The sequence below is a fragment of the Symphalangus syndactylus genome, chromosome 7 (genome assembly GCF_028878055.3).
Source record: "Symphalangus syndactylus isolate Jambi chromosome 7, NHGRI_mSymSyn1-v2.1_pri, whole genome shotgun sequence".
NCBI classification, from domain to species: domain Eukaryota; kingdom Metazoa; phylum Chordata; class Mammalia; order Primates; family Hylobatidae; genus Symphalangus; species Symphalangus syndactylus.
The window spans coordinates 143,132,677-143,143,907 of record NC_072429.2 but is presented as its reverse complement, the minus strand read 5'-3'; the positions used below and the strand labels follow the sequence as shown (position 1 = coordinate 143,143,907).

The 11,231-nt window shown below is 63.1% G+C and overlaps 1 protein-coding gene across 2 annotated transcripts; it reads left to right on the top strand.

Annotated features, from left to right (window-relative positions):
* The first annotated feature begins 262 nt into the window (after nt 1-262).
* Nucleotides 263-10,935, top strand: DGAT1 (diacylglycerol O-acyltransferase 1). Of its 2 annotated transcripts, XM_055287660.2 has the most exons (17): nt 263-745; nt 5,788-5,875; nt 8,073-8,113; nt 8,221-8,306; nt 8,390-8,442; nt 8,575-8,680; nt 8,779-8,880; nt 8,972-9,046; nt 9,124-9,227; nt 9,319-9,357; nt 9,429-9,470; nt 9,553-9,597; nt 9,697-9,809; nt 9,890-9,955; nt 10,112-10,199; nt 10,307-10,369; nt 10,517-10,935. In XM_055287660.2, the coding sequence occupies exons 1-17, from the start codon at nt 546-548 to the stop codon at nt 10,670-10,672; spliced, it is 1,467 nt and encodes a 488-aa protein (XP_055143635.1). In that variant the 5' UTR covers nt 263-545; the 3' UTR covers nt 10,673-10,935. The 2 variants fall into 2 exon arrangements, with proteins under 2 accessions (XP_055143635.1, XP_055143636.1); XM_055287661.2 differs by lacking the exons at nt 5,788-5,875; nt 8,073-8,113 and having other exon boundaries at nt 271-745.
* Nucleotides 10,936-11,231: the final 296 nt, after the last annotated feature.

The following is an 11,231-nucleotide window of genomic DNA, read 5'->3' as shown; positions in this document are numbered from 1 at the left end:
AGACCCCGTGTGTACACAAGTGGGACGAGGGGCGGGCACACAGCGGCCAGGAAGCCGGGGCCCAGCGCACCCCTCAGCGGACCATCCCGCTCCGTGGGGCCGGACAGGACCCCGGGACCACGCGAGGGCGATGCGAGGTCCGTTCCCGCTGCGCGCACTTGCGGCCGGCAGCCTCAGACCTGGGAGCGACCACGACTCCCAGGGTGCTCTGCGCCGGTGCGTCCGCGGCGACTACGACTCCCAGGGTGCTCTGCGCCCCGTCAGCCTCTCCAGGCCCCGCCTCAGGTCGGCCGCGGACTACAAATGGACGTGAGAAGCGGCCGTCCATTAGTTACAGGCTCCGGAGCGACGCGGCCGTTATCCTTGAGGCCGACGGGTCGGACGCGGGCGGGTCGAACGCGCCGGTGGGGCGGGCACCCAGGCTACGGCGGCCGGCAGGGGGCGGTGGCGGCCGTTGTCAAGGGCCCGGAGGTGGGGTCGCGCGCCTCGGGCGCTACGAACCCGGCGGGCCTAAGCTTGGCTGCGGCCGGGTGCGGGCTGAGGCCATGGGCGACCGCGGCGGCTCTCGGCGCCGGAGGACAGGGTCGCGGCCCTCCAGCCACGGCGGCGGCGGGCCTGCGGCGGCGGAAGAGGAGGTGCGGGACGCCGCTGCGGGCCCCGACGTGGGAGCCGCGGGGGACGCGCCAGCCCCGGCCCCCAACAAGGACGGAGACGCCGGTGTGGGCAGCGGCCACTGGGAGCTGAGGTAGCGGAGCGCCTGACCCCCTAACCTCTGACCCAAGGGCCCGGCGACTTTCCGGGGTTGGCCGAAGCGCGAGCTCCGAGTCCGAGAACAAGGGCCCTGGGCTAAGCGGGGATCGGTGTGCCCTATGGGCCCTGTGGGGAAACTGAGGCTTGGGGGGGGAGAGTCTCCTGACAAGGTCACTGGGTAGGGGCTCTGGAGCTGGCCTTGGCCAGGCAGAGGGGAGCCGGCAGGTGTCCCGCATTCAGATCCTCTTGGGTCTGTGCATCCTCAGGGGTTCCTGAGGAGCTTTTCGAGGGGCGGGCTGGTGGGGGCCCGGCCCTGGACAGTGTCCCCTTATCTGGAAGGAGTCAGATAAGATCTGGGTAGTTTGTGGTGATGGGTTCCTTCTTGGTGCTATGAGCGGTGCCTTGCGGGTAGGAAAGGCTCCCAGAGGAGGGCTGACCTGCCAGGGAGGGGGCCAGCAGGAGCCCAGGCCTGTCGGAGGACAGGGGAATCAGCAGCTGCCCCGGACAAGGGGCAGTGTAAGAGGCGTTCTTGTCCTTGCAGACCCTCCTGAGAGTGGCTGCGTGGCCCATTCATTTCTCCAGTGGTTAGGCTGGCCTGGAGCCCTGCTGATGTTGCCAGAACCAGCGTCTGTTGTAGGGACAGAGAGTTGGGTTCTGTGTTGGGACTTCCATCCTCCAGGTGGGGAGTGGGGTATGGGGGTGGTGGACACACCTGCAGGCGTGTGCCCTGCTCAGCTGGATGACTGACAGAGAGGGGTGGAGGGAGAGAACCACGGCCGATGGGAAGGACTTGGCCAGCCTGGGCATTGGCTTCCTCCTCCAAGCTGGCCTTGAGCAATCCCCTTGCCACCTTCCATCCCCTCTTTGTGGCCTTTACCCTGGCCCAGGGGCCCTCAGGGGCTTTGTTTTAGAGAGCAGCTGAGGGCCTAGAGGTTATCAAGGAGGAAGTGGGCTGATTTTGGACATTTAGTTGGCAATGATTTGCTCTCTCAGTGAGCAAGAACGGAGCTTTCCTTCACGGGGCACCATGGAGAGGGGGCTGGGGGAGGGCAGGCACCGTTGTGGCCCTCAGGGTGCTCAGTTCATCTGGGAGATAAGATAACCTCAGCAAGAGGCAGGCATGAAGCAATGTGGACAAAGGTCGGGCACGGAGGCCATGAAGGCGCCGTGGGGAGGAGGGTGGCCCTCCTGAGAGGGGTGCTTGCCTGCTGTGGGCCTGGGGTGCTGGTGAGGGAGGCTGGCCTAGGCACCTCCTGCCTGAAAAGGAGATGTGGCTCCTGGAGTTACCCTCTCTCCAGAGGCAGGGGGATGGCTACATGACCTGTGGAGGACATGGGAATTGAGATTTCTTTTTTTTTTCTTTTTTTTTTTTTTGAGACTAGTTTTGCTCTTGTTGCCCAGGCTGAGTAAAATGGCACAGTCTTGGCTCACTGCAACCTCTGCCTCCCAGGTTCAAGTGATTCTCCTGCCTCAGCCTCCAGAGTAGCTGGGATTACAGGCACCTACCACACCGGGCTAATTTTGTATTTTTAGTAGAGATGGGGTTTCTCCGTGTTGGTCAGGCTGGTCTCGAACTCCTGAACTCAAGTGATCCACCTGCCTTGGCCTCCCAAAGTGCTGGGATTACAGGTGTGAGCCACCGCGCCCAGCCAGGAATTGGGATTTTTTTTTAGTGTGAGATGAGGGTAGTCCCAGCTTTGGGCCAAGCTGCCACCCAGGGGTAGGCAGGGGAGAGCAGTCACCTTCCTGCTTTGCAAACCAGCAAGGCTTTCCTGTATTTCTGCTGGTGTGGGATGGGTGCAGAGCTCATGGGAGAGGCCTGGTGAGTCCCTGTCCCTGCCATTGAGGTCGGGTCTCCTTGGGAAGAGGGGAAGTAGATGGCAGAGGTGAGGCCTTCCTGGGGCTGGAGGCTGAGACCGAAAGTCTATCTGCTCCTGGGTGTCCAGGACTTGCAGGCCATGTGTGCTTGTCTCTCAGACCTAGGAATGCAGCAGGGCTTGGGGCCCACTGGCTGTGGACACTGGACTCTTCTCCCTGCTGTCTGCGTCAGGCCTTGCTCTGCCTGCCCTCCTGGGACTTGGCCTCTAGCGCACCCCCTTGTCAGCCTCACAGCCTCCCCTCCCTCCCGCTTCCTGCTGCTCTTGGACCAGCCCAGCCTTTCCTCTCCCGCTTCCTCATTACTCCTTGAGCTCGGGCCTCCTCCCCTCACGGACACTTCCTGCTCACCTAGGGCTGGGCTCTGGGTGTGAGCTCCTTTCTTCCGGCCCCGTGGCAAGGTGAGGCTGTGACGCAGGCAGGAGAGGGCACCCCTTTCTGCTCTGCCTGTGGCTCACTCCTGCCAGGCTCTTTGCACACACCCACCAGCCCTCTGCTCACAGGCACCCCAGTCGGGGCCATCCGCTTTCTGGCTTCTCCCAGAGTGTTTTGTCCCTGAGGTGTCCTCTCTGACTCTCCCTTTCTCTCTCCAGCAGGGTCTGCGAGGTGCAGGGAGCCTGCCCCAACCATCTTGAACCCAGGCCCAGCCCAGAGGCCAGAGTGGAGGAGGCGGCAGTAAGCAGAGCTGGACTCTGCCCCCTCCTCATTGTGCTTGGCCCTGGAGCTGCACTGTGTGGGCCCCAAGTGTGGGACTCACTGGGACCTGTGCCTTGGACACACTTTGAACCTGGAGACAGGGTGGCGGGTGGGCATGTGCCAAGGTCTCAGTGTTGCTGTGAGACTGAGAAGATCCTGCTGGCTGGGTGGGCCTGGGGGCTGCAGGAGGGAGGGCAGGCTGCTCCGAGTCTTCTTGGACTAGGGAGTGGGTGTAGGGACAGCTGGAAGGTGCAGAGGCTTGGGCAGACTCTCCAGTCGGTGAGAGGGTGATAAAGGTGCTCTGGGCACAGGGGCAGATCCCGCCTCCCCATGCTGCTCCATGCAGCCTGCCCTCTAGCCCACATGCCGCTGGCCGCACTGGCTGCTTGGAGCTCTGTGGGCACTGGTGGACCGGGGCTTCCTCCTCATGGGGGCCTGTGAGGGGTAGGGGTAGCGCAGTGGGGCTGCTGCCTCCAGGTGGGGCTGGTCAGGCCTGTGAAGGGCCTGAGGCGAGGCTGTGGCTGGGTTGCGGAAGGCCTTGGAAGCCTGTCAAGGGCCCCTGGGAAAGCTTGTGTAGGATTGTCTGCAGTGAGCTTTGGGAAGCACCACCCTTTCCCAGCTCCTGTTTTCATCTTGGAGATGGGCACGGATAAAGCCAGCATGGTGTCCTTGGTGGCTCAAAGGGGGCAGGGGTCATACTGTTGTGAAACAGCTGTGGTTGGTAAGTTGTGGTACAAGATGGCCAACCCTGAGGCTTGGGATTGTTCTGCTGAAAACAAATGGGCTTGAACTTGGGGAAGAGGGGGCAGTGGAGAGGCCCCCAGACAGACAGCCCAGAGAGGCTGCTGGGCAGGTGGGTCTCGTGCCCCTGCTCCCGTCATGGTGCTGGGGCTCTGGCGGCGTCCACACCCAGCCTCCTGGTTGTGGGCAGGCAGTGAGTGGAGTAGGCTGGGGAGATGAGCCAAGGGCCGTGGTCAGTTGGGAAGGCAGCTGCCAAGTTGGGGAGGAGGGAGGCTCAGGTGGAGACCACAGCCTCACTACGTGGCCCAAGATGGACCTGGTGGGTGGATGCAGGACGCGCAGGCTGGAGCTGGGAGAGGCAGGGGCTGGGGTGGAGCTGCCTGCCCGTGTTCCGGTCTAGATGGGCAGAGGGGAAGGTGTGAGCACCCTCCCTGCCTGGGGGTCTTGGGGGCTACTCTAGACTCGGCCAGGGACTGTGTAGGTGTAGATGGGGCAGGTGTTGCACCAACCTTAGTGTTGGGGGCAAAGGTTGGGCTTGTTGGCATTGCCTCTCGGCCTCCCTAGCCCTTTGCCTCCTGGGCAGGGCCGTCTGACTGCCGACCCCAATCCTAGCCAGCTTGCCCTGGGTGCCCTGAGGGCGTCTGCCTCACGGGGCTCCTGCCATCGCTCTCAGGCCCACTCTCCCTGCCTAGGGACTCTGAGGGGCAGATGTAGATGTGCGTGTGCGGGAGGGAAAGGGAGGCTCTGGCCTCTCCTCTTACAAAATTGAGAACTTGCTCAATGCTGTGTGTGGTGTCCTGGTGGCACGGCAGATGGGGGGTGAGGCAGGCCTACAGCTAGTGTATGTGAGCCAGCATTGGTTCCTAGGACGTGTGGGGCCTGGCCAAGCTCCTGCTGTCCTTGTCCTGCTATATGGCAGTCCCTCTATTGGACTGGGTGCCCTCTCCCACCTGTGCAGTATGCCCAGGACCAGGCAGGGTCTGCCTGTACCCCTCCAGCGCTGGTTGGGAGATCATGGGTGGGCGCCTGCCTCTGTTGGAAGCCTCTCGGCCAGCAGGCACCTAGCCCTGGGTGGGTTCCTTTCAGCCCCCTCAGCCTGGGCTGGAACACATCACAAACAAGTGGAGGCTACACCGGCACACAAGGGCTGGATCCCTGCCTCTGGGAAAGTGCATGTCAGGCTGGTGTGTGGCTGGCGCTTGGCCTGCCTTTGCCAGTTAGAGCCTGCACGTCCAAGTGTGGGGACCCCTTGGCTCCCAGGTGGTGGGATGGGCCAACTGAATCGGGTGGACTCAACCCTCACGACTTGGTCCCCGCAGTGCTGGGCAGTGCCCCCTGGTCCATCCCCAGGTTGGACCCTGCTTGTGGCCCCAGTGCTAGTCCACAGCCAGAGTGCATGGCAGTGGCCAGAGGCCTCTGGAGGGTGAGGCCTGGAGTGTCCAAGCTCCATGAAGGTCCAGTCCGGGCAGGGCCAGCTGGGCTTGCATCTGACCCTGACATGCTCTTCCCGCTGCCTGGAGGTGCAGGCTCTGGGGATCCTGAGAACTTTGCCCACTGTAGGTCTCGAGGCCACAGTGTGGCTCTGCCTGTCTTCTCCTCCTGGTTGTAAATGGAGTGGGGGCCTGAGGGCAGTCGAGGACACTGGGGTGGGGGGCCTGGATCCTGCGGGGGTGGCCCTGCCCTGCTGGTGCCCACTCAGGGGGTGCTTGTGTCGTGCTCTGTCAGGTGCCATCGCCTGCAGGATTCTTTGTTCAGCTCTGACAGTGGCTTCAGCAACTACCGTGGCATCCTGAACTGGTGTGTGGTGATGTTGGTGAGTGGGACATGGTGTCGGGAGCAGGTCTAGGTCCAGGTGGGGCTCTGCCCCAGGTTGGCCTTTGCCTGAGAACAGGCTCTGCCACCCAGGGTGTTGGGGCTGGAGCCCCTGTGGGCTGGGGTGTGTGGAGCAGGCTGCACCTCCATGTGGCCGCCAGCACTGGACTGTTGGGGAGGGGAGTGGCAGTGGCTGCCCCTGCTGTGGTCACTTGGGTGCCCATGCACCACATACTCGCTGCTTCCCATTGGATCCCAGGAGATCCTGCAGGTGTGGTGTGGGCGTGGGGAGGCCGAACAGTGCCTGGCTGGAGCCTGTGTGTTGTGAGCTCGGCCTGAGGGGTGCAGGGCCTCCATGGAGGGCAGAGTGGAGGGGGTCTTGCCCTGGGCTGGTGGGAGAGTGGACTGCATGCTCTGTGGACACAAGGCCTCTCTGGCAGGGGATGTGAGAAGAGCTTCCTGTGCTACGCCACATGGCCTGTGTGGGTATGGAGCCCTACAGGCCCGGCCACGATTCTGCAGTCCTCCTGGCCCCTTCCCTCAGCTGTGGGTCCTAGGAGCCCCCGAGGAAGGTGATTAGATGGAGCCCTGTGCCACGTCCAAGGCCTGCTGCCTCTGGGCCTGGTTCCCACTGGCACTTCGTGGGCTGCCAGCCCCACCGCAGAAGTAGTTGGAGTCTAGGACTCAAAGGGGCACCCACAGGGCAGGTCGGGGACAAGGACTATCTGGGCCCAGCCTCCCCCACTGAGGGCTGATGTGGCTCGAGGCCTTTGACCTTCACCCAGGCGTGTCTGTCTCTGGCCTTGGGTGCTGCTCCTGTGGCTACCCACGTGGAAGGGGCCCCATGCACATCCACATCCCCCATTCCCCATGGTCCTAGAAGGTTCCCTGGGGGTGGCCAGCTGTGGAGGCCTACGAGTCCTGGTGACTGAGAAGCTGGCCAGGCAGGAGGACAGTGGGCCCAGCGCCAGCCCGGCACTCGGGAGACACAGGCCATTCCTGGCCCAGGCTGGGCCTTGTCCAGCCCAGGCAGCACTGTGTGTTCTTCCCAACCCCTTGAGCCTGCCTGGCCCTTTGGCCCAGCCCTGAAGCCTTTTCCCTGCTTTGGCTCCCCCATGCTCCCCGGCCCCAGGCATGTGTCCCGCTCTGGGTTGCTTGTCGCATTCCTTCTGTGGCCTGGGCCTGGAGGTGGGTGCCATCCATTGGCAGCTTTGGCGTCTGCCTGCTGTCAGCCCTCAGGAGAGGCCGGTGATAGTGTGGGCCACATGTGTCCGTGCAGAAGGCCTGTGTGTCAGCCCTGCGGCCGGGGGAGGCGGGGCAGTAGCCATTGTGTCTCTGAAGCAGTCTTCTCTCTCATGAAGCCTTCCCTGACCACCCAGGCAGGAGACCCTCAGTGTTCCCTTGCCAGCGACCCTTTTCCCCAGCACCAGCTCACTACCACGTGAGGCCTGATCTCCGGGTGGTCAGCCAGGTCTGTGGCATTGGGGCCCAGCTCATGGAGGTGTTGGTAGTGCTTGTAAGATGGAGGAGGAGGTTCCTGTCCTTGCAGAGGGAGGCCAAGCACCCAACTCCAGGCTAGTCCCAGGAGCCTTTTTCCATGGGGGCTCAGTCCTGGGAAGTTGCTTTAGAGCCAAGTGTCCAAGGCTTGGAGGGCTGCAGGAAGCAGAAGAGGGTGGCGGGGCATAAGCCCTGGGAAGCACTCCAGGCCCAGCCCCCCTTGCCACACAGCTGGGCACTGCTCCTGCAGAGAAAGAGTAGACAACTCCCCCTCTTCAGCCTGGGCCACCAGTAGAGACTGGCTCCTTGGGGCTCAGCCGTGGGCAGGCCTCCCTGGGCAGGCCTGTATTCTGGGGCTGTCTCTGTGGTGTGGTTGGCTGTGGGAGCCTTGGGTCCCTCACTGGCTTGGCTCAGCAGGAGGGATGTGAGCAGCTCAGCAGCTGGTCTTTCTGCTCCTGAAGACCCAGGCGTCTGGCAGGGTTGGTTGGTCTGGCCGGTTGGTTCCCTCCATGTGGGACCCCCTGGTGTGATGGGGACAGGGAGGGACTTCCCCTTTCCCAGCACTGGTGTTGGCTGAGTCTCAGAGCTTGGCATGGAGACCAGACAGGGCTGGGATGTGCCCAGAGGTGTTGGGAGGATCTGGGGTGAGTACCCTGTGGCCAGGACTAAAGGGGCTGCACCCTCCTGTCCATCCCTCGCAGATCTTGAGCAATGCCCGGTTATTTCTGGAGAACCTCATCAAGTGAGTGCCTTTGCCAGGTCCCATCCCTGCCCCACCCATGGCCTGTCCAGGCCCCGCCCCACAGCCTCACCTGCCACCCACTCAGGTCTCCATCCCTCCACCCCCAGGTATGGCATCCTGGTGGACCCCATCCAGGTGGTTTCTCTGTTCCTGAAGGATCCCTATAGCTGGCCCGCCCCGTGCCTGGTTATTGGTGAGCTGGGCTCTGAGGAGGGCCTCGGGTGGGGATCAGGCTGACGTGGCCCTAAATCTGCCTCTTGGTGCTTCTGTCCACAGCGGCCAATGTCTTTGCTGTGGCTGCGTTCCAGGTTGAGAAGCGCCTGGCGGTGGTAAGCAGTGCCCCTCACCTCCGTGTGTGCTCATCCTGCTGTGTGCGCTCCTGGGAGGAGCTGCTCCCCAGGCCTGGCAGCCCTCCCCCAGGCAATGGGAGCCCTGGTTGAGTGCTCTGCTCCCCACTCCAGGGTGCCCTGACGGAGCAGGCGGGACTGCTGTTGCATGTGGCCAACCTGGCCACCATTCTGTGTTTCCCAGCGGCTGTGGTCTTACTGGTTGAGTCTATCACTCCAGGTGCGCCCCCATCCCACCCTGCCCATCTGTCTTGGGCCAGCCACAGGCATGGCCTCTGGCTGTGGCGCTGTGGAGGCCTGAGTCCACCTCTCCTGCAGTGGGCTCCCTGCTGGCGCTGATGGTGCACACCATCCTCTTCCTCAAGCTCTTCTCCTACCGCGACGTCAACTTGTGGTGCCGCAGGGCCAGGGCCAAGGCTGGTGAGGGGCTGCCGGGGGCTGGGGCTGCCCGCTGGGGGGCTGGGCAGCAGCAGGGCCCCACCACCCCCCTCCCACTCTGCTGTGCTCGTAGCCTCTGCAGGGAAGAAGGCCAGCAGCACTGCTGCCCCGAACACCGTGAGCTACCCAGACAATCTGACCTACCGTGGTGAGGACCTCTGTGGGGCTAAGGTGCAGGGGACAGGCTGGGCCTGTTCTGGCACCAACCCCCCATTCCCATTCCAGATCTCTACTACTTCCTCTTCGCCCCCACCTTGTGCTATGAGCTCAACTTTCCCCGCTCTCCCCGCATCCGGAAGCGCTTTCTGCTGCGACGGATCCTTGAGATGGTGAGGTTGGGGGCTGGGGGCAGCCACTGGAGGCTGGGAGGCCTTCAGGCTAGCCAGGGCCTCAGCTGGCTGCTCTCTGGTTCCCCCCCAGCTGTTCTTCACCCAGCTCCAGGTGGGGCTGATCCAGCAGGTAAGTGGGGTAGGGCAGGGTTGGGTGCAGCTGGGCGTGGCTGGGAGCTGACGTGGTGCCCTCCTTTGCAGTGGATGGTCCCCACCATCCAGAACTCCATGAAGCCCTTCAAGGTGAGTGGCTCAGGTCCTCTTGCAGCTGGGGTGGCTGGGGAGTGACTGGGAGCGTGGCCAGCTGAAGGGCTTGTTTCTGCAGGACATGGACTACTCACGCATCATTGAGCGCCTCCTGAAGCTGGCGGTGAGTGCAGACAGGTGGCGCGTGCGCGGGACAGGAGGGGACGGTGGCATGTGGGGGAAGGTTCTAGAACTTGATGCCCACCCCCAACCCCCCTGCCAGGTCCCCAACCACCTCATCTGGCTCATCTTCTTCTACTGGCTTTTCCACTCCTGCCTGAATGCTGTGGCTGAGCTCATGCAGTTTGGAGACCGGGAGTTCTACAGGGACTGGTGGTGAGTGGCCCTGGGGTGTCCTTGGGGGCTGGGATGGGCCATGGTGTGCTCTGATCCCCCTGTGGTCTCTTGGCCCCTAGGAACTCTGAGTCTGTCACCTACTTCTGGCAGAACTGGAACATCCCTGTGCACAAGTGGTGCATCAGGTAGGTGGGGTGTGTGTGAGAGAGATGTGGAACATGGCTGTGAACCTGAACCCCTTTCCACGCTCCCCCTCTGCAGAAACCAGGTGGTGTGTGTGTGTGAAAGATGTGGAACATGGCTGTGAACCTGAACCGCTTTCCATGCCCCCTCCTCTGCAGACACTTCTACAAGCCCATGCTTCGACGGGGCAGCAGCAAGTGGATGGCCAGGACAGGGGTGTTCCTGGCCTCAGCCTTCTTCCACGAGGTCAGTGCTCTGTGGGGGCATCCCGCCTCATCCCTGGGCAGTGGTATGCCCACAGCAGGGACGGCTGACGCTTCACTCCCTGACATCCTCTCTCCCTCTCATCTCAGTACCTGGTGAGCGTCCCTCTGCGAATGTTCCGCCTCTGGGCGTTCACGGGCATGATGGCTCAGGTGAGCGACCCCCACATGGCCTCCTCACTCGCCCAGTTACCCCGTGCCTGAACCCCTGGGCCGACTGCCCCTCCCCATGCCCGGGGACCCTGAAGCCCCCAGCCCTGTGGTCACCATGGCCGACTGACTTGGTCCCTCACTCCCCAGATCCCACTGGCCTGGTTTGTGGGCCGCTTTTTCCAGGGCAACTATGGCAATGCAGCTGTGTGGCTGACGCTCATCATTGGACAGCCAATAGCCGTCCTCATGTATGTCCATGACTACTACGTGCTCAACTATGAGGCTCCAGCGGCAGAGGCCTGAGCTGCACCTGAGGGCCTGGCTTCTCACTGCCACCTCACACCCGCCGCCAGAGCCCACCTCTCTTCCTAGGCCTTGAGTGCTGGGGATGGGCCTGGCTGCACAGCACCCTCCTCCTGTCCCAGGGAGGCGTCTCTGCCCCTATGGGGCTCTGTCCTGCACCCCTTAGGGATGGCAACAGCAGGCCAGACACAGGCTGATGCCAGCTGGGAGCCTTGCTGACCCTGCCCAGGGTCCGAGGGTGTCAATAAAGTGCTGTTCAGTGACCTCTTCAGCCTGCCAGGGGCCTGGGGCCTGGTGGGGGGTATGGCCACACCCACAAGGGCGAGTGCCAGAGCCACGTGGACAGCTGTTCCAGGGGCCAGGAGGCCTGAGGGTCCCAGGACCTGCCGGGGAGAAGCAGCTCCACTGCAACAGGGTGGGCATGGCCGGTAGGGGGAGTGCAAGGCCAGGCAGATGCCCCCATTCCCCACACTCCCCTACCTAGAAAAGCTCAGCACAGGTGTCCTCTCCTGGTGCTACCCCTGCTGGGTGTGGGGGAATCGGCACTCTGGCTCTCAGT